General features: G+C 40.9%; 1 protein-coding gene across 3 annotated transcripts; it reads left to right on the forward strand.

Annotated features, from left to right (window-relative positions):
• The first annotated feature begins 1,403 nt into the window (after positions 1-1,403).
• camsap3 (calmodulin regulated spectrin-associated protein family, member 3) lies at positions 1,404-22,415 on the forward strand. 3 transcript variants are annotated; one of them, XM_044015857.1, is made up of 18 exons: positions 1,404-1,886; positions 7,198-7,457; positions 13,300-13,440; positions 13,660-13,743; positions 14,105-14,137; positions 14,895-15,033; positions 15,120-15,259; positions 15,389-15,473; positions 15,567-15,600; positions 15,694-15,749; positions 16,028-16,100; positions 16,187-18,302; positions 18,449-18,573; positions 18,753-19,045; positions 19,147-19,240; positions 19,498-19,616; positions 19,730-19,848; positions 20,249-22,415. In XM_044015857.1, the coding sequence occupies exons 1-18, from the start codon at positions 1,754-1,756 to the stop codon at positions 20,546-20,548; spliced, it is 4,344 nt and encodes a 1,447-aa protein (XP_043871792.1). In that variant the 5' UTR covers positions 1,404-1,753; the 3' UTR covers positions 20,549-22,415. The 3 variants fall into 3 exon arrangements, with proteins under 3 accessions (XP_043871792.1, XP_043871794.1, XP_043871793.1); XM_044015859.1 differs by having other exon boundaries at positions 16,064-16,100; XM_044015858.1 differs by lacking the exon at positions 14,105-14,137.
• Positions 22,416-22,529: the final 114 nt, after the last annotated feature.

Here is a 22,529-nt window from a genome sequence, read left to right on the forward strand (position 1 = left end):
GCCACCTGATTCTGGAAAAGTACTGACCAGGACAAAATTGTTCCTGCTATAATTAGATTAAAATAGTTGAGAGGTAATGCTCCTACAAAATGACTGCAGTGGGGTGCCTGGAGAGCTCTTGGGACTTTGAGCAGCATCATGTGATGTGTCACTAGAGATTTCAGTTTTCCAATGTGGATGATGCCTCTAGAAACATTAAATCATATTAATATTTAATTTAATATGCATTTTAAATCGGAATGTATCATTGCTAATTTTCCAAAAATTCCCTGTGCCATATTTGCATGTTGATGATGGATTACAAATACTAGATATAGTATAGTATATAGTACACACAATTTATCTGCATTGCATAATGATACAGGGCACCTGGATACAGAAGGCTTTCTGGATCTTAACAACTTATACTCGACAAACATTCATCTTGATCTGTCACTATATATATATATATACCATCTAAAATGGGACTTTGCTGCCAAATCTGCAATCTGGATCAGATCTGGATCAATGCTAGTCTGACAAAGATATGTTTTTTGTTTTTATACAATTTTACCATTGAAGATGGGGATCATTTTTGTGACATCATCAGTTGGTAGATTCTTACCTAAATCAATTGGAAACCTACTTGGGTGATCAGCTACCCATCACAAAACATTCAGACTGACCTGTCAAAATCCATAGACAGGAAGTTCTAACTCGCATATAAAGGCAATCCAATAAAAACAACCTCCTTAGTGGAGGTAACAAATAAATGAGAAACAGTTTTGTTTTTTAATCAATTATGCATTGTAACTTAGGAAAAACAATAAATGTTAGATACATCAGTAAGTTTTCTTTAATGTTTGCACTTGTATAAAATCTGGAAGTTGTACTTCACCTGGGTATTAACAATTTACTTTCATTTGAACTTTTACTCCATTAGTTTAGCTAAAATATAATGGAAAATTACTAACCGACCCTCAGTGGTGTTTGCCGCTCCTGTAGCTGATTAAAACCTGCTCTGCTTGTGAAATAAACTGCTATAGGCAACACAATTATGGCAGTTGAAATACAGCATTTTAAATACATGAACATGCTGGTTTGGTCATATTTCATATGGTCAATTATTCAACACCTATATTGGGATGTTCTCATATTGTGATCATGGCAGGATCTGAATACTTCTTCCGTGTTTATGTAAAGAAATAATTCTGAAAACTATTTTCACTTATGCTAGTATCTGACCTTTCCAAACAAAACAAACTGGCATTCGTGCACCTGTAGGAAGAATCCCGCCTCACCTCCACGGCTGCTGTCTGCTTTCCATGCAGCTAAATCCCGCCCTCTTTTCTCAGGCTCGATTCCCATTGGATTGCTGGGTGAGTGAGTGACGTCTGTGTGGCGCACCTGGTCGTCAGTCATCGACGGGGATCGCTCTGAGAGCTCCATACAGTGGATTGGGCACACAGCAATGCGGATCAAGAGGGGCAAAAGAAGAAGAGTAGTCTGTTTTTTCACTTATAAGCCGGTTTGTCGGGGCTTTTTCTGGTCGCAAGGAGTAGTTTAACCGGTATTTATTTTCCTAACAACACGGGGAAGGACTTTCACCGGACTGAAACGACGCCGAGCCGGATATTTTTTCCCGACAAAACCGTATCCCCACATCCGTAATCCAAGCTCCAGTCGTGTGGAGTTGTCTCCCGAAAGGATGATCGTTTGAACATTTTTGTACGGTCGTGTAAAAACTGCTTCCTAATTTTTGCACAGACTCACTATGGTGGACTCTCCTACCATGAGGAAGACTTTTGTGGTCCCAGATGCAAAGCCATTGGACTTGTACGACTGTACTAAAGCAAAAATTTGCGCAAGTGTCGGGTGGCTGTTGGCAAAGTCTTACGGCACTGCAGGTAGGTTTGAGTCGAGGCTGCAGGCCTGGTGAGTTATGGTGTTACTCATAGAGAGATGGCGTGTGCTGACCACTGTCCCCCTGTTGTTTTCATATATGTTTATATTCTGCACATGCATGTAGGGCAGCTGCAGTGTGTGTGTGTGTGTGTGTGTGTACAGCTCAGCGAATTTCAGCACAAAGAGCATATGAAGGAGGGGAGGGTTGCGGGTGGAGGGGCAGTGCGCTGTGTGCATTTTGTTTGACACATGTCATTTGTTCTCAGTCAATGGGTGCTCACATATTATAGGTATGCGTGTGTGTTTCACAGAAACAGGCCTCCACCCTAGGCCTTATCACTCCAACCCATTTTGTCGTATTTCTGGCCGCCAGGCTGTGGGCAGAAATGGCATGCTGCTGGGTATGTTTTTAACCCTGCTGTTCTTATGAACACCAGTTTTTAAAATGATCTATCAAATTACTGCCGGAAATCTATTACTGTGCTCTGTTCTACAGTGGCAGTTTGTCAGTTGTTCTTCTGAGAAACCCTCCAGACACACACTCCTAGGAAAAAAAGATGTGGTTGAATTAGCATGTATCATAGTATCTGGACAAGACCGAGAGGAGTCAGCTCTGACCCTGAAGTGATAACATGTCTCTTTGTTTTAGGGTCCTATCCATAAAGATTAGATCTCACACCAAAACAGTCCTGTTTATATTAGGCTGCATGATATGTTCCCTATAGTCTCAGTCCCTTTTACCAGAATAGTGATATGACAAGGACACTGATTAATAGTAATACTGATTATATTTACTTGAGCAGCACAAGACAAGAAAGAAAGAAGGGGCAGGATTCACATGCCTGAGTGGTACCTGTAATAATAAATAGTCAGCTGGAACTAATGTTTTGTACATAGACTTTACTCAGTTTTTGGGGGGTATGGGGTGTAATGTGACCTCTGTTTTACTTTAACAACATGACTTGCATGTTAGACAATCCTAGGCAAGTCCTAGGCCTAGGGCTCCAGACTGCTGCTGCTTCTGTGTGCTCTGTTAAGCACTTCAACCACACCCTCTGGTCAAAGTCACCATCCATGCTAAGCTACAAAAATGTCTACCGACTGTTGATATGCAGATTTAGTTTTAATCAACCCAATGGCCTTCGCTGATAGTTTCCCACAAAGTCAAGATGACATCACCATGTCTCTTCCCAGAAACTCAGCCTGGCAGATCAGTGCAGAGGGGTCATCTGGTACCCAGCTCATTCTAGGTCAATTAACACCAAATGACAATAGGCACCATTTTAATCTTGGTCACAAAATAAAACTCACCCAGGACTTTATTTAAGATGAGAAATGTTTATATGTTAAGTTTTTGCTTTAAAGGGAGCTATGGGCCTAATGCCATGAATTGAAAAACAACCTCTAGGCTACTTTAAAATGAGTCCATGTGCCATCATGATAATCTGAAAGCTGCTTAAAGGACTGAAATACCAACATTAACACAACAAATATTTCAAGGCTGGAGGATGAAGCAAACTAAATACACAAACACAAGTTGTTTCTTTCATCTTTTACAAGAACAAACCTGTTATGGTAAGAAAACCATCTTTTAATTGTTGCCAAACTGCAACAATTTATAAACATAGTGAATAAATCTTGTCAGATTCTCTTAACTCTATGACATGCAAACACTTAACTATCTCATCCACCCAAGGAAATAATGTTCTTTACATCCCCCTATAGACTTTAATAATAATACCATTGAAGAGCAAGCAGTGTCATAATTACATGATTCTGGATTTAGCAATTGCTGGTGTACATACTGACATCTAGGTCTACAGTTAATATTAATAATGCTGTGTATGTGTTTGCTGCTCAGAACTGAAACAGTCTGTAATGACCTTTTTGCTCCACTTTCACAATTGTTTTTAATAGTCACACATGGTGACAATTGGTAAAACAATGATTTAATTTATGATCTATCCTTGTTGTTGCCGTGACAGATGACATGACGGATCATTTGACGTTGAGTCAAACTAGTTTGTACCTTTTCATTGGAATGAGACGAGAATCTCTTGATTTGCCTGTTTGTAGGTTTGGGAGAGACTTGCTCTCAGAGAATGAAATGAAGAGCATGTATGACAATTTTGTTACTCTCTTCCTTCCTTGAGTTCATGGGTATTGCCTGTAAACAACATGTTTACCTCATATAAAATAGTCTATGGCCTAGTTTTAAAACCTAGTTCTTTTTTGCAATCGGTTCATATTTTTCCCTAGCTGTGAAGCCAGACTCGCTTAATCCTGATTCACTTTGGACATGATTAAAACCCTGTGATTTTTCAATTCGTTTGCCCCATCTAGCTACAAAGCTGCTTGGATCATATACTCAAATCCTATTGGACCGATTACTCATCCTCTCCCAATCATTGTAACTATGGTGAGTCAACAAGGGACAAGGACCTTCGGAGGATGTTTTCTTGCTATTGGTGTTTGCTTAAGAAGAAGGAAGTGTCATTGGTATCACTGTATGAAACCCCTGGGTTAACTTTTATACTGTATATTTACTGAGTTTGAAGTGTGTATATAGACAGTGTGATGTCTAAATGTAAGATAAGTCGCTTGTCACACCACACAGAGAGGCCAAAGATCACAGTAACCTACAGAAAATAAACAGATCTGGTTGGAAGTTGTTGTCCAAAGTGAGGACATTTATGGTGTTTGAGTGCACATGTTGTCGTTCTCTAATCCAGTGTTCAAAACCTATACACTGTGATGTAATCATACTGTTTTCAGGATGTGCTTCTGTGTACACTGACACTGTAATGTAATTTAAGACGACTGTGTTTAAATCATATTAGAGTGCTGCATGTGGTGATGTGTGTTTCAGGACACAGCTGTTATGACTTATGTATGTTAAGGCGACCTGTTAATGTATAGAGAGAGATGGAATATCTAATGTGTGGTTCCTTCAGACCATGTGCTGTGAGATTTTTCAGTTTATGAAGATTACCTTAATTAATAGTTAATTTGCAGTTTGCTGATTTATTGAACTCATATTGTCAACTTCCCACTTATATAATGACCTTGTACACTTCTTCACATTTTAGCTTTTATAAAATATTTAAATTCCTGAAGGGTTGTAGTAAGTACCCTGACACTTGAGATGGTCAAATTCAACAGTATTTGCAAACTGCTGTGTTATGTTGTCTTAGAGAGCTAGTTATTTTTTTTTTACACACAATCTAATCTAAATGGAAAATGTGGTGTCTTGGTTGGTTTAAAACTGTGACTGATTTCAGTGTTTGGATGTGTTTGTGCTGATTACTGTGGGACATGTGTAGTATTGTCTTTTGATATGACTTGCAGGCTAGCAATCAGTCAATCTGTTATCAGCAGCCTAATAACAAGGCAGGTCAGTACACTCACGGCACCTAACACAGCTGGACCACGATGGTAAGAGTAATCTTTAAAAAAAAAAAGTGCAAAATGGTCCATCACAGAAATATTGATCTGTTCTTTTCCAGTTTCCTACTGTGGTTATATCAGCAGCGTGGCTGTGCTCTTGAAGAATAATTTCCATTGACTGTATCGAGACCCACAGATGGGTTGTTGTGGATAATATATTTTAAATGACATGCATAAATAAATTAAGTTTTAATGAATGTACCAAGCATCTCTTGGAAATTAATTGAATTAGTTGCTTCATCAAGCACAAATATGCTGTTGTCACAATTTATTTTGCGATATGGGTCACAGTTTGCCATCTTTAAAAAATGGCTGCTTATGTAGAAGGTTTGACAAACACTGCTCTAACAAAAAAAACAACCTCTCCCAGACAAAAAAACAAGATGTCATGGTCAGTTCCAGCATAGGTCTCCTGCAGGTGGTTGGGATTTAGTCTCTGGGCCTAAATCTCCTCACTAAATGTTTATTTTCAACTCTCTACTTATCTTCCTGGTCATTCAGTGTAATAATGTGTTCATTTTTGTACACATTTGGCTTTTAACTCAGCCCAGTAGATAAATGCTGACCTCATAACCTGTTGAAGTGACAGAGGCTGTCACTTGTGTTGCAATGCAAACACACACAAGCTTCTGTTTTCAATTTAAACATTTCCCTGGAGTTGTAGTGATGTCACAATAATGGAGGATTCTCAGTGAAAAGGCCATCTTGTCCTTTCACTTTGTCATTTTATGAAGTTGTTGCCCTTTGTCCAGCGATCGCTGCTACTTTTTAATGTGCAGGTACATTGTGGAAAAATGTGTATAGATTTGAAGCTAGTAATTTGTTCTCAGTTGTTCATTGCAATGTATTGTATGTGACACACCATGCCATTATTCATGGCAAGACAGTCCCTTAGGGAAATCATGCTTGTATCGATCTCTCTCATCTCACAGAGTTGAGGCATTTGCATTCTGCTTTGCCTTCTGGTGAAGTTTTTCTTTTTGTCCTTGTAACTAGGACAACTGTAGTGTAATAGAATTTCATGAACTCAGGACTTGCTTGGCGCATTTTAGTTGGTGTGTCACAGTGTTTTTTTTCCAGCAGTTAACTGAGCAGTGCTGACTTTGCTCTCAGTCATTGACCATGTGGTGTTACTGAGTGACAGTAATGTCTATAGTCATGGAGATATGGAGAATTGGGCATTGTCTAACCCCTTAAGCTGGGTGTTTTGTTGTCTGATATCAGTGAATCTGTTTTATAGCATTATGATGATGCCACAACAAACGGACACCTCCCTTTAGCAACTACAGTTTCTCTGTTAAGTATAGTCATTGTCACCCCCCGAAAGGCCCTTTAAAACTGAGATGTTTTCCAGTATGTTTACACAGAGCGATGGGCTATTGAGTTTCCTGCTGGATTGATCTGGATGCAGAGAAACCAGTTTCACAGAGGGTGTGACAAATGTTTGTTTTTAGGATAATGTTTAAGGCAGTTAAACTTTATTCACAGAAAGTCCAGTCTTAACTGATTCATTAACAGCCATCAGCTGCCAATAGTAATATTTCATTCCTACACTTTCTCGTAGGAGATTAAGTTGCTGGTTTCTGATTCTGAGCTTGACATACGTATACCTTTCAGGAACAAATGGAGCAAGAGTCACCGAAGAGGCAGAGAAACTTGTAAAATTGATGTCGGCCTCTGAAATGATGACATGACACACTAACCATCTACTTGCTGTTGTACTCCGACTTATAGCCACTGTTGATTTACCTGTAGTGTTCTTGAACCACTGAACTAGCAGAAGTTTGCTTGCTTGGGATAACCTTTCACTGTCTTTCAGTGACACCACTGCTCTTTTTAATGTCTATATTTTTTTTCTCTTGGCAGAGAATGTCCCTGCAGAGCTGCGTGATCCTTTCTACTGTGACCAGTACGAGCAGGAGCATCTTAAACCACCAGTCACGCGCCTTCTGCAGTCCTCCGAACTCTACTGCCGCACCTACAGCCTATTACGGAGGGGCACCGAAGCCGAGTCAGAGCCTAAAGACAATGTTTCCCTGCTGGAGCTCCTCACTAAGAAATGCTTACTGAAAGACAAGGACACACTAGTGACTGATGCAGACCTCCGCCATAAACCCATCAAAATGGTAAAACTGTCATGCTCATGTAGAAACCAACCAATTTAATTTATTAGATCACTTCAAATGTAGACGCAAAAGAGTTGATGTTACACCAATCTGACGGTGTTGTGATTGGTGTCTAGCATGGATGGATTGATTGAAGAGCATGTCGGAACTGTTGTTTGAGTAGAAACTGCTTTATGTTCGTCTATCAGGCTAAGAGGTGAATGTCTGCTCTAAATGAAACCAGACACTCTGCTATCCGGGAGTCCGCAGAGAGGCAGGGATAGTTCTTTGGGTTTGATTGTTCATATGGAAGGCTTGTTTATGCTTTGATTCTAGGGATTAAAGGACATCAAAAAGACCCCCACTCGTTCAACTCCACCCCCATCCTCCTATGCTGCCACTAGCTGATCAGAGAGGATGAGTTGATCCAGCTGTAAGAATTAGGGCTGGGGCAGTAATGGTGACACAAGGGAAGACTATTTTAATTCCAGGGTGTGAAAGGGAGGGAGAATCTAGGTACAATAGATGGTCCAGATGGGAACAATGGTTAAACAGTTCAGGTGAAACATTAGATACTGTGTTGAGAGAATACACTGGCTTAGTGAGTAAAATCAAGAGAAACTGGTTTTACCTTTTAGCCCTCTGCTGTCCACAATGCATTGCTCTGTCTCACTCTCACTCTCTCATGCTTGCAAACAAATGCTAAATGTAGTACGAAGCTGTTGAACATGAAAAACTACAGATAATCTAGTTTTCTTAACAATCATAACAGAGGGGGGCATTTTACAACTGCAATTTCCCAGGAGTCTTGATACATGCTCACACAAGCTCTTGTGAAAGCTTCATAGGGAGTTCCTGGGGATCTGTTTGTGTAGTGTTATTTGCACTACTTTGCTGTCTACTTCTATTGCAGCAGATGCAGTACTGCTGTTCCTGGTTGTTGTATTGATGTGACTGTATTTTTGTATTTAGCATAGAAATTGTGTGCATGAGCTTGCTGGTATGACAATTTGGATGTTTGCTCATGCACTTTTGAGGCGTTGCTAGAAATAATATGACAAAATGAATGTTAATGTGACCATGTCACATGCCCCTTCCACATCCACTGAATGTGAAATTGTTCAGTTCTTTTAGGCAGGACTATTTTTCAAAAACACACCTGCCTTTTGATAGTTCACCTACTGCAGTGACAGATGTGGAATTCCCACCTAAACATCAAGAATTTCATTCTTGAATGAAACTACAAGGATGACACATTTCAAATGTTGTAGTTATAGTATTGATGGACCATGATGGATGGCGTATTACTTTATGCTCCTCTAATTTTGTGCAAATGAACTGGTCTGAATCCATGTATCATAGTGCTGGATATTGCTTCCAGGGCAGAGTATGGACCACCATGCAACCTATTTTGGTTGTTACTGTTGCATGCACTTGCCATTTCCTGTGCTTTTTATTTGCTTTCCGGTCCCTGCTTGGCACTTTGCGGCACCCTGAGATTTTCTGCCACTGACTGGCACTGTACCTACAGTGTGGCATGCAAGGAAAGTAGGTCATGCTGCAGCGGCATTAAAGGATGGAACATCAATGGGGTCTTGGCCAGTAAACAGCTTTGGGGCGGCAGCAGCAGCACTCTGCTGCAACACTGCTGTATATTGTAGCTTCACATCTATGTCAAGCAAGAGGTGAACATGGTAGGTTTATATTAAAGTAGTTTGAGTCCTGGTTGTTGCTGACACTTGCACACTGCTGTCTACCACACACTGCTGATGAAATGCAGTCGTTTGATCATATATGTTGTTGTAATCATTGCTATTAATTATGAAGTTTGGCTTGTGTATGAATCCATGGATGTAGATTTAATCTAATCTACAAAACTGTTCTTGTTTGCTTGGTTTGCTGCACCCATGTCAGAATAACGTGCCAGTGACCTGCTCTCTATAACATTACATGGTTGGTGCTATCATCAAAGTAGGGCAAACAGAAATGTGTTGTAGGTCATCTTTCTACTTCAACACTAATCTTTTCATCAAGCTGCCACAGTGTAAAGATTTTCCTACTGTATTTGTCCTCAATAACTTAAACTTCATAGTTTAATGTACTATTCGGAATTTACAGGAGGAAAAAATTGGTATCAAGTCTTAGTTCTTTCTAAATGTTATGGAATAATTGTGTCAAGTCTAAAATAAAGATTTTTCATAAATTTAGCTTTGAAAACAACAAGACACGTTAATTAAATAAGACTCTAAACTCGTTATGTGTGTTGTAATTTTGATATAAGTATTATTTGAAAGCATGAATAACTCAAACCCAGGTGAAAGAAGGTCTGGGCAATAATTCATGAACAATCATGGTAAGAATGTATTCAATATGACAATGGTTCAGTGTATATCAGTATAATACGTCATTGTGGAAACAAATTTTGAGATATTACACACACATAATGCAGTTAATATTTTACTCCAAATGTGTGAAATAGTTCTCAGTTTATTTAGTGGTTGTTGTTTTTTTGTCTAATAGAATTTTCAACTTTCATTCCTGGGAAAAACTCCATCTTTATTGATCTGACATGATTATCAACATTGACTGATTTGATTTTTTTGTGATGAAACATTTTTGACCAATTTACTAAGCCCAGAGTGAGATCTATCCTGAAAAAAGGGCTGTAGGGCTTTGGGCCTCTTTCAAGCGGACATCCGCAAAGGAGCCTGTGGTCGTCTTTACTCTGTAACTCAACCCCCATCCCTCCTGAGATTAAGGATAAAGATCTGTGAAGATTAGAGATAGTATGCCATCCAGAGTCAACTTCATCATCCATGACTAGAGGACATGCTGGAAATGACCACTGACTCACCCTGCTTCCAACATCTCTGACAACATCCCCCCTGTAATTAGTTTATGAAACTACTGTTTTACGATACAGTCGGAGGAGATTGACATATACTATTCATTTCAAACATGCTAATTTTGATGGTGCTGGAAACAGGTGAAGAATCTGTTCCCACGATGACAAAATCAGTCATGTAACCATAATGCTGCTAACCCTCTTCGGGTTAATTGTTGGTTTTAGATAGGCACTGACACTTAAACCATACTGACACGCTGGAATGTTTCTGCTCATGGAAGCTTAGTTGAAAATGGAAGTGGCAAGCTATCAGAAACCATCAAATTATTTGTTCTGCCTTGGACCTTTGCTGATCTAATCAAACATCTAACCTTAAGTTTACAATCTGTAAACTACTGGTTCTCCCTGCTTAAACAGAAAATTATTGTCCATATGACTGTTCATATTATCTCCTGTGCATTTTCCTATGTTGGGGTCCCAGACTTGCCTGATCCCCTTGTGTGCCCCCCCCCCAGTAGGAACCCGGCAGTGTAGTGTAGTGGGCGGGGGAGGGGTTAAGTCATTTTTCAGACATAATCAGGTTTTGCCCTCATTGTAATCTCGCTTACTTTGAGGCAGCCCATGGATGAGAGAAAAGAAATTGGGCCCATAATCGGAAGGTCACCGGTTCAAATCCCAGGACGGATGCTCCCTGTGTCTATTCCTGCCCCTGGCTGCCTCCGTACTAGTGTGTAATAAGGATGGGTTAAAGGTACAGGTCAAATTCATGATCACTAATTGGTGTGGGCAAAAAGAAACTAATTCTGATACATTGTCGACATTGTTATGTAAACACATTTCCAAAATAGGGCCATACATGTATTTATTTATTTATTCATGAAATATTGACTTAGTTTTTTCTCTTTGACATGCTGGTTTGTTGTCTGAACTGTTCACTGTCTGGATGTTTGTGAACAGACGATGGAGCAGTTCTGTGGTCAGGCTTGTGTTGAGATGCATTGTGGGTCAGCTAGTTGGTTGTTATGGTGATCTGGCAGTGTCTGTGCTGTGTGTTCTTGATTTGCTCCTCTTTCCCCTCTCATTAGGTTGACTAGCAATTTAGCTTAGCAAGCTCTCCTGGGTCTGCAAAGGGAAAACCACCAGCAGTACCCATCCTTCCCCTGCACTTTCTTTTTTTTATCTCCTCTGAATAATCAGTGTACAATATGACAATAGGACTGGCCACTTCCTCTGCTTCTATCATTCTCCTTTGTTCATTTCTATTTTTTCTCTGTCATCCTGTCTCCCATAGTGCCAACCTGTGATTACACTTCATGGCTAAATGCAAAAGTATACCTACCTTAAATCACTTTGTTTTAGTGTTTCAAACACAGCATCTGGCAGGATATTGCTAGACATTGCACTCTGATATATTAGTAACTTAATTTAATCAGGATATCTTTTTGAGATCAAGATCTGTTTCTTTATTTTAAGACAAGCATAGCATTGTTGGCATTGTTAAAGATGTTGATTGTATATGAATTTGTATATTCACCAAACTTAATGACTATACAATTAAGCCTCGTTGTCATACCAAAAAAACAGTGAGGCTGCAGATCAGATCATTTGTACTGCAGACATTTCCACTGAAGATACAACATGTCAGCAGCAGTTCTAGTCCTGGCAGCAGAGTTTAGAGGACATTGCAGCCAAAGCCTCACAGCTTCCAGCCACTAACTGCAGCACATCCAGAGAGCTTGACCCAATGTTATCTGACAAGCCTTTGCTGTTATAGCCTGCTGTGTTCGAAACCATCCCTGGCTCTGTCCAGGTCAGCACTTTACATCAGGGTTGAGTAGGCAGACATCAGACAGGGCTCATACATGCAGCTTGACTGCCATCACTCCCAGCGAGGGGAAGTGTAAGAGGTAAGAGTAAGAATGTCTGGCCTCTAAAGTGGAATTTGTAAGTAGTAAAGGGAACAGGCACTGATTTGCACAGATTAGGCTCAGAACTGAAGATTAGTGATTGTGGAATGGCCCCTTCACAAGAATGTGCTGTTTGTGACTTGCCTGTACCCTCCATAGGTCAGAATTAATTAAGAGGTTTGTTGCCATTAGCTAGTAGTCAGGCAAGGGGCCCCCAGTGCTGCTGTTGGATGACAACTATAGTTTATTTAGTTAGAGGAGAGTGAGACATACGTTAAATACACAGACTTTATGATGGTTTGGAGCACTACGGAGGTTTGACATGTTGGTTTCAGTTCTGTGGCATGGATGGAACACAACTTCTAATGAGCTAACAAGTTTATAGAATTAAGCCATTCACTCTGACTGTGCTGATAACGTTGATGGTACATTTTAATAGGCTCTGGTAGTAGGATAGAACACAGTAATGGTCTCATGTCTGAATAAATGTCTAAACACATGTGCTTAGGAATGACTAAGTAAGAGTGTTTTTGTTTGATTGTTGGCAAAAAGTAGGTTTTACAGCCCTTTTGTTGTCTGACTCAAACACTTTATACATCCAAAATAGAAAAAAGATATACTATATACTGTTCTTTGTTGTGCTTCCTGGTGTTCTGTTACAACACCTCATTTTATACTGATTGTCATGCACATGAGTCATGAAGCAGTATTGCCCTGTAATGCACGGGAGGATGGACCACAAACACACGTGTTAACATGTTATTGGTCTACTGCCTCTTTAATGATTTAATGATTGTACAAACACAGGTCCAGAGTTCACTGACAACTACTGATGTGTGTGTGTGTGTGTGTTTGCTTGCTGAGAACTCTTGTTAGTGTTTCTGCTGACTCACAGCTGGTTTCTGGTGACCTCTAGAGGATTCTGCTGGTAATTATTGGTAGTGTTGTAACATGAAGAGGTGATCTGTGTCCTGCAAGTGTGGAGGAAATGTCTGTGTCCTGTGTTATTGTGTTAGCTGTAATTGATTTATGTTGTTGAACCCTCTGGCTTCTGCTGTGACTGGTCCATCCCCTGACCCTTCCTCTTCTTTCTTCCATGTGATTGGTACAGAGTGCTCACCTTGTGGTGATAGATGCCCTGATGGCAGTGGGCGCCATGGAGACGGTGACTGCGGTGAAGACGTGTGGTTCTGCTGAGCTGCTGGGTAGATCTACCAGATGGGAGGAGGCTCTGCTTCATTGGGTTAACGAGGTAAGGAGCGAGTCAGATGGATAGCACTTTTGATTCATGTACACATATTCTTTTTGGGTCTGGTCAGAAATGTGTTTTTGTTCAAACATCCTAAGCTATTTGGATGAACCAGTGTCTTTTTAGCTTCAGAAAGTATAGTGCTGTAATCCTGTAATCTTTTGTTTTATTAATATGTCAACACATACAGTCATACTCAGTACAGATCTCCATTATTCTCAGTTAAATCAGAAACTCCGAGAACTTACTGAAGGATCCCAGAATGACTCATCTCAGGCTACAGAACCTCAACCTCTTCAGCCCTCTGTGAGTTTGGTTTTATAAAGCCAGTTCATTTTTGTCTCTTGTCACATATTATTTTATCCAAACATTCATGATCTCTCTCAGATTATGCATTTAATGCAATAAAAAAGCAGTGGTGTCTTAAGCTTATATTGTTGTTTTTGCTGCACTTGCCCGTCCTCATCTATCCTCATTCAACAACCAAATTAAGTATAGTTTAATGCAATGCTCAGTCAACAAGGGTGTCATGTCATGCCAACAAATGACCATCTCATCCCTTTCTCTTTGTCTAGTTCTTCCACTATGGGCTTAATACCTCTTGTTGTGCTCCTGTTTTCCACGTCCCTGTCTTTCTTTATGTCCTATCCCTCCTCCTCTCTAACAGTGTCCTACTCGCTGGTACTGGAAACTTGTTCCTGTAAGTTCCTTCCTTTCCTCTGCTCCTTCCCCCTGTCCCTCCATCCCTCCAGTGTCTTCATCAAATTTATCAGCAAATATCTGATGGTCAGTTGTGTTTTTTTCCCCTCCATATATTGGTTTGAGAATGCCAGTGTGCCTCACATTGTAGGCTGTACTAAATTGCACGACAGATGTCACAGCATAAATGTCATAAGGCAGGGCATGACCGGAGTGTGGAAGGGACTGTTTGTCGAAAAACACGAGTGTTGCATGAATCACAATTGGAACATGTACAACTGGTTCCTCTGGTTGTGTGGCAGAGGTGTTTGTTTGCGTGTGAAAAGCTGAGGTGGTTAACAGACTCTCCTTGTCAGCTGGTCCCTGCTGACGGTATGCTGTTTTTTATTTACTTAAGTTGTACCTGAAACATATTTTCCTCCATATATTTCTTGTTCTCCTTGCCTCCCAAGACCTTCACCTACCTTCAGTTTTTTTTTCTGACAAAACTTTGCTCCTGTCTGCTCTGATTAAGGCACTCCCTTTGGATCTCATCATTCTAATCTGTCTCTTGTACACATTAGCATGGCCTTTATGTGTCCTCTTTCTCACCTTTTTACAACATTTTGTGTCATGTATATAAATGTTCTTAACATTGACATGAGCAAGAAACACTGATTTTGGTTTCAAGATTAACTGCGGTCCAAAATATTTTATACATAAACATTTTTAAGGTCCAACTGCAGTTTTTGATTGTGTTTTTGATGTGATATTTTTAGCTCCGCTACAGGAAGGATAAAATTCAGTCCAAACAAAAGGCCATCTTTCCCTTGGTGAATGAAGTTAAGGACTTGTCCAGTGGATGTGCTGTTGCTGCTGTCATTCATTACTATTGCCCTGGCCTATTAAGACTTGAAGGTACCAAGACTCACATTAACCACCAACTAACTCCAAGAGTGAAAATGCAAGCTTAGTTAAAACAATCTTTTTTTTCTCTTTGTAAGATGTTTGTATGAAGGATTCCATATCTGTAGCAGACAGCCTGTACAACCTGCAGTTTATCCGTGAATTCTGTGACAGCTGTTTAAAATGCTGCTGTCACATGACACTGGAAGACATGCTATACACTCCACAGGAGCTTGAGGTACTTACATTAATTTGTCCAATCATTGGTCAACTGAATGATGCATAATAAATATATAGTATTTAAGTATTTTGCACAGTATTGTCTTCCTAATACCTGTACTGTATTGTTTTTATTTATTTGTTTTAGCTCAACTGGCTGAGCTTCCTTGCAGAACTGCTTAGCTGGTTTGAATTGCAAAGACCGGACTTTGTTCAGCCAGTAGACACATTAGGTATGTGGTGCTTTCTAAATACTGTGACGCAATCCTGCAAGGCCATAATATGACATATCTGTTAGATACAAGCTCTTTGTTTGTTTTTGTTAGATGGATCTGCACCAGTAACACCAAGTGGCAACAGGTATAGAAGCTCTCTGATCATTATTTTGCTTTTATAGTAGTCTGGCATATTAATTAGATGCACTTGCTTAAACTTGTTTCCAATGCCCTACAGTTCCTCCCCCTCTATCTTCAAGAAGCCTTTCCTCCCCATCTCATCCCCTGCATTAGGTAAGATTGAAACCATCTTCCTTAATAAGCCACTCTGTTTTCTTTTTTTTTTTTAATCATTCTCCATTAAGGTAACATGTATTTCCCTCAATACCTGTGCATGTCTTCATTGTGTTTCATGCTGTATGATATTGTTTTTCTTAATTTTATTAATATTAAAACCTTTTGAAAATGTTCTTGTCCTTTTTATTGGTGTGCTGTTAGGTGTATCCCTTTGTGGTGTGTATCCCTGTGTTGTGTGCATGCCTTCACATGTCTGTGTATCCTATTGCACTCAGGATCTTTGACTCAGTCTACCTCAATGTCTCATATAGAAGGAGTTGGAAAGACGTGGAGCAAAAAATCACTCAGGTAAAACAAATGTACTCGGTAGCACTGTCATCGGTACTTGTCACTGTCAACATTGTACTTAACTCACCTTTTTTTCCCCCCCTTAGCCGCCCCTTGTCAGCAGTTTCCTTCAGCATTCCCTTTGGCCTGGACAGTGATGTAGACATTGTAATGGGCAACCCTGTAATAACACGCTCTGTGAGCTCAGACCAACTCAACCCAGCAGCCCAAAACATAACCCGGGTTCCCTATACCCCTCCTGAAGACATCAGCAATTTGCTTAACAAGCCCTTGGGCCCCAATGGCCCACAGCGAGCCTCCTGGGCCACCCAGACTCCCAATATTCCAAGGTTGGAAGATCAGAATAGCCTTTTAGGGAATGAAACAGGAGAGCTTCCTACCATTGAAGAGGCTCTACAAATTATCCACAACGAGAACAAGATGGAGCCTCGCTTACACCCAGATGGTGCTCCTGATGGCTTCTACCTCCACTCTCCTGATGACCCAGCTAGTTCAAGGCATACTAATAACTTAGCACCCATCAGCAGCTCTGCCCCAACACACTCAGGAATGATGCACCGGCCTACAGGAGAACCCAGGCAGCCCACTCGCACAAGGAACACTTCTGAATGTTCACGAGATGATGATTCAGTCTTGAGAGATGGCAGTGTGGACTCGGATGCATCAGAGGACATGCCTAAGGCACAGTCCACTCCAGCCACACCAGCTGCAAGTGCTTACTCTGTTAGGAGCCATGGCAAAGAGGAGTCTGACAGTGGTGTAAAGTTGACCAGCTTTGCAGAGCGCAAAAAGAAGCAGATTATGGATTCTCCCAAAGCCAAGGAGCCTTCCTCTCTTCAGGTAACTACGTGGGCAAAAAAGTCTGAGGAAAGTCCAAGCAAGAGCCCACAACTCAATAATGAGATGTCTGAGCTGGGAACACGACTTGAAGAAAAGCGCAAAGCTATCGAGGCCCAGAAGAAACGCATTGAGGCCATTTTTGCCAAGCACCGGCAAAGACTTGGTAAGAGTGCATTTCTGCAGTTAAAGAAGGAACAGGATGAAGGTGAAGGGGAAGGAGGGAATGGCAAGGACAGCACCTCATCCACAGAAGAAGACCTCTCTCGCTTAACACTGGAAGAACGACTAGCTCGCATGGAGGCAGAAGTCCAGCAGGACCAAGATGAACAGCACCCTTCAGTGAAGGATGAGGGTCATGTCAAAGGGGGACTCCTGCTCAACAAACAGTTCAGTTACTCTAAAGAAAAGACGGGTACACCAGGAGATAAGGACTCTGGCACTCCTGAGAAAACAGTTGCTCCGCTAGGAGACTATAACAATGCTGTATCGAAGCTTACTGCTGCTCTTAGCTCCCTACAAAGTGACATGCAGCGGCTGACTGAACAGCAGAACCACCTAATCAAGAAAAAACCCACATCCTCCAACAACAAATCCTGGGTTATTACACCCAGCCCAAAAACCTCCACCCCAGCCCCTCCACGCATGTCTCGAGAATCTAACCGAAATTTAAATTCAGCCTCCTCCTCGCCGTCTCCATCACGCAGAATCACAAACTACAGCACTCCTCCTAAATCACCTCAAGTCCATCGTAGAACCCAATCTGTGCCCCCTAAAAGCCCCAAACACCACCAAAACAGTCGCCCCCCAGACATAAGGGTCACAACCCTGTCGAGGGTTCTCACCCCACCTCAAAATGTGGACCGCATCCCTCACCTTCGTCGAGTAAATCCGCGCCAGTCCCAAGTCCAGACTTCATCTTCATTCTCCATTGGTGACTCTGGCAGCCTAGATGATCTGCGCTCACCTGGGCCAACTCCCACTCCCACACCAACACTTACCCCTATACCAACCCCTACCCCAACTCCACATCCGATCGTAGATGACTCCCTATCAGAGGTAGGCTCCATTGATGACCAAAGCATATTTAGCATGGACCTGGAGACTGCTTCTTTGCTTAGTCATGCAACCAAGAGGGACGGAGTTGCAGGTGGGGGCTGCAGCTCTGGTGCCCCATCAGAGTGCTCCTTTGAGAGTGATGCTCCTGCAGGAATGTTGAATGGCAAGCGCAGTAGCCTGATTGAGATCTCACTTTCTGCCCTGGAAGATGGGCAGGATGATGACCACTTACCTGATTCCTTCCTTGACTCAATGAGTGACAAGACAGAGCCAGAGTTGAAAGGAGGGCTTGGTTTCTTTTTCAAGGTGGGTGCCTGATTACTACATTAATTATTAAAAGACCTTAGTCAATGTAAAAAAAAATAGATATAATTATAATACATTATTGTTAAAATAAATGTTCATGTAAGGTCACCATGTTAATACTATTTTATTTCTGTGTTCACTTTAAGGATGACAAGGAGCGACCAGAGGATGAGATGGCCCAGCGAAGAGCAGCTTTGCTGGAGAAACAACAGAAGAGAGCAGATGAGATGAAAAGGCGTAAACTTGAGCAAGAAAAAGCAAAAGAATCAAAGTAAGATGCTTTTTTGTTTTGTTGTAGCATTTTGTCAATGGTCAAATGCCTTGAGGTTTGATCATTACTGTAGTCATGTTTTTGCACCATCCCTCCATCCTCTACCGCTTTATACTCCACATGAGGCAGGTGCTTTGTAATTCAGATTAGTTTTATATAATGTCTCTATTGACTTTCAGCAAGCCCCAGTGGATGACGATTGAGGGCTGGGGTAACAAGAGTGAGGACAGACCTCAGACCCCAGGCACCCCCCCAACATCAAGCACCCCACCAGTAGAAGGGACTCCCCACCGCAGAGGAGATTTCACAAGGCAGGAGTATGAAAGGAGACAACAGCTGAAGATCATGGAAGACTTAGACAAGGTGCTGAGGCAGAAACCCACTACAGTTCGTGGTGTCAAGAAGCAGAGACCCAAGACTGTGTTCAGGGATGACTCTGGGCTCTCTCATAGCCCTGCAAAGGGTTTCATGGGTAAGCACATGTTATATTTACACTCAGTGATAGTTGTCTTTATTTTCCATCTTTTTAAAATCCCTTGTTTCAATATATTTTTTCCCATTTACTTCATCTAGGCACCAAGCTGAACAAAGTGTACTCCCACTCATCCATGAACCTGTCCTCCATGGCTAATGACTCTGGAGGTCTATCTGTTAGGAAGTCTCCCAGGTAACCTGCCCATTGAGAGTGGCATATACATGCAGTAATATAGCAAAATAATTGTGTCATTTAGAAGCCCAAAGATGCAAAATGCCTTCACATCTCATTAAGAGTCATCAGTGTATTTTCTGTTGGTATGACCTTATACCAAATACAGATGGTGTGATTGCTCCTTTCACTGCTACTTTGGCCAAACACACATGTGAACACATCACCAAGGTTAATTAATGACTTTTCTCTTCAAAATCATTTTTGATTGTCTGTAGCCGTTCGCACTCTCCTTCTCGGCAAAGATCACCAGGTCGATCGATTGCTCTGAATGGAGAGAAGGACTGGGAGAATGGCTCCACTATTTCTTCCCCAGCCTCAATCCCAGAATACACAGGTCAGTGATTATGTTCCCAATTAAGCAAGTTTTGTTTTAAACAATAAAAAGTAGTGCAATTATTATGTTGCGTATATGATGTCCTCGATGATGGAAACTATGTATTTTGACAGGACCAAAGCTGTACAAGGAACCAAGCTTTAAGTCCAACAAGTTCATCATTCATAATGCTATCACTCGTTGCTGCCTGGCTGGCAAGGTCAATGAACCACAGAAAAACAAGATTGTAGAGGTAAGCCACTTTGCTTTGTTAAAGTCCAACAGAGAAGTCTATTTCAGATAGGTAACAGATGACTATTCCCTGGTCTAATTGAAGAAAATGTGCATTTATGTACATTTTCTTCCACTGCTTTTAAGCTAATACTGAGAGTTGGTGTGTTTTACTCTTTTTTTTGTAAGTGCTAGAACATCATAAAACATCTCATTCTGTTCCATCCATTGAACTTCTTTACATTTAGTTGTATGCCAACTTTTCCACCTACCTCAAATGTAAAAAACAACAACTCAAATGCAATGTTTTTCTTGTAGTTGGTTATCGAGGAGGACACCTTGTTAAGCCCTGTGAGGCAAATTGTGATTTGTGCATGAGCTTTACAAATAAAAGGTAATGTTTTCTTTCTCTCTCTCTACAGGAAATGGAGAAGTGTGCTGCCAATCATTTTCTCATCCTCTTCAGAGATGCCAGCTGCCAATTCAGAGCAGTTTACACTATGAACCTTGAAACTGAGGAGATGGAACGGCTCACTGGCATTGGCCCCCGCATCATCTCACCTGAGATGGTAGAATCCATTTACAAATACAGCTCTGACCGCAAACAGTTCACGGCCATCCCGTCCAAAACCATGTCCATGAGCGTTGATGCCTTCACCATCCCTGGCCATTTTTGGCAAAAGCGCCCAGGAACTCCCAAAAAGCTTGGTACCCCCAAATAAAGACATAAAAAAGATTGGTAGTGATCATATCTTTCAGGGAACTGACTCCCAGCTAGACTCGGACTGTCCTTTAGTTTGGCCAGTGCAGCACTTGTGGTCATTGATTTTGCTTTTAGGTGAACAGTGGGCACAGTGACTGACATATCAGTGTGGACCCCAAGGACAATCCAGTTAACTCTACATGCCAAGAGGAATGGCCAATCACTCATACATTCAGCCATTGTAGTTTCAGTAGGTTTATTATCTTCTGATTAGTTCCCAGATTGTAAAATGTAATGGATGAAGAATTGTCTTACCTTTGTACCCTTTTTTTCCCCCATTGCTTGCCTTACCCTGCTTTTTTTTTTTTTGGCGATTCTTAAGCGGAAACAACCATACTGCCTTTGCCCACTTAACAGTATTTTGGGCCTGAGTAGTTTTTCCTTCTCTCAATCATGCTTGCTTTTCCTTTTGTTGCCTTTTCTTTGAGCTCTAGCTTTCTCCCGTCTGCTGAGGGCCATTGGTTCAGTTTTGATAGGAGATTCAGCTGAAAATCAACAGCAGGTAACTGCTCTCATATGAATGTAGGGTACACACTAACCACTTATTCCATTCAGGGGTGTTTGTACTGGCTGTTCAGGACCTGAATACACCATAGTGGGGTGGTTCCTCTGTGGCCTGCACTGGTGGTGGTGGCTTCTCTGGTTATCAGTTTTTTTACACAAGAAACTGCCCCATAGTTTGTGCACTCTACTTCAACTCTCCTATAGCTGTGGACATCTGGATGTTTATTTTTTATAATATTTGACATGTTTCTGCTGGACAAGTCACTTCAGCGTTTGGAAGCCTTGACCTTTTCCCATGAAATATGCGTTCTCATTTTCGACATGGTGAATTGAAATGTTGTATGATCTTGAAAAACAATGCTGGAAACATGAAGGAGGGCTTTATCATGTTTACCATTACCTGGATACAGCTCTGTGTGAACATGATAATCAATGCTAATTTAATATACTGAATGCCAGTTACTTTGATTTTTTTTTGACAATGATTTGTAAAAAATTGACCTTTGTAAGCTATGAATAAGCTAGCCTGCTGCTTGACCAATAGTGAGATGTATGTTTGAGATGAGAAAGGGTGAATGAGAATAAATAGAAATTGTCAAATTGAAGCTTTCCTAAGCATTTCGTCTGTAGATGCATAAATCTTTAGGTTGTCATGTGTCAGTTTCCAAATATACGTGTGTCTTGGCATATACACAGGGCTTTTCCTTTTGAAGGATTGCTCTGAACTATAGCGGCCCTCATTGTCGCCACATTCTCCAGAGACTGTGTAACTGGTGGGAATGTAAACAGCAAACTGTTGTTGTTCTTTTAGTCCATGCTTTTGGTAAACACATTTGACAATACATTTACTTTTGGTTGATCAGGATAAAACCACCACAACATCTGTGGGACAATGGCCATCTTTAACTTATCAGTCTGCTCCAGCAGCTGTGACTGCCTCCAACAGTTTGAGTGAGATGTGAAAAACGGGTTGAGTGCAAAAGAAGTAAATTAAATTAGATGATTGAAGAAGTGCATATAAACTAAGTGGCTGTTTGTATTTATGTTTGTAACAATATATTTTGATTCTGTGCAATTCTCCCCTAAAATCCCCACATCACCCTTAGGTGTATTTATTCAGTTTACATTGGATGTCTCATTTGATGTTTAGTACCAGTTTCTACTGTCTTTTTTGGTTCAGGCGTTATGTCACACGTTAAGTCACACATTCATTTCTTTCTCTTTAGTTGATAAGTTTGTGCCAGCACATTGTGTGTGTTAATTTCATAAACTAACTATCCTTGCAACTGGACCAGACAAATAAAACTCCATTTTGAATCATCGTTATGTTATTTATTTTTTTTTACATTCCCAAATGTTTTTTTTCCATTTGCGTCAGCATCACTCAGTTGAATTTTAGAACACACAGGCAACACGTGCGAAACCACATTTCTTTA

Source organism: Solea senegalensis, unplaced genomic scaffold (assembly GCF_019176455.1).
Source record: "Solea senegalensis isolate Sse05_10M unplaced genomic scaffold, IFAPA_SoseM_1 scf7180000013955, whole genome shotgun sequence".
In the NCBI taxonomy this organism is placed as follows: domain Eukaryota; kingdom Metazoa; phylum Chordata; class Actinopteri; order Pleuronectiformes; family Soleidae; genus Solea; species Solea senegalensis.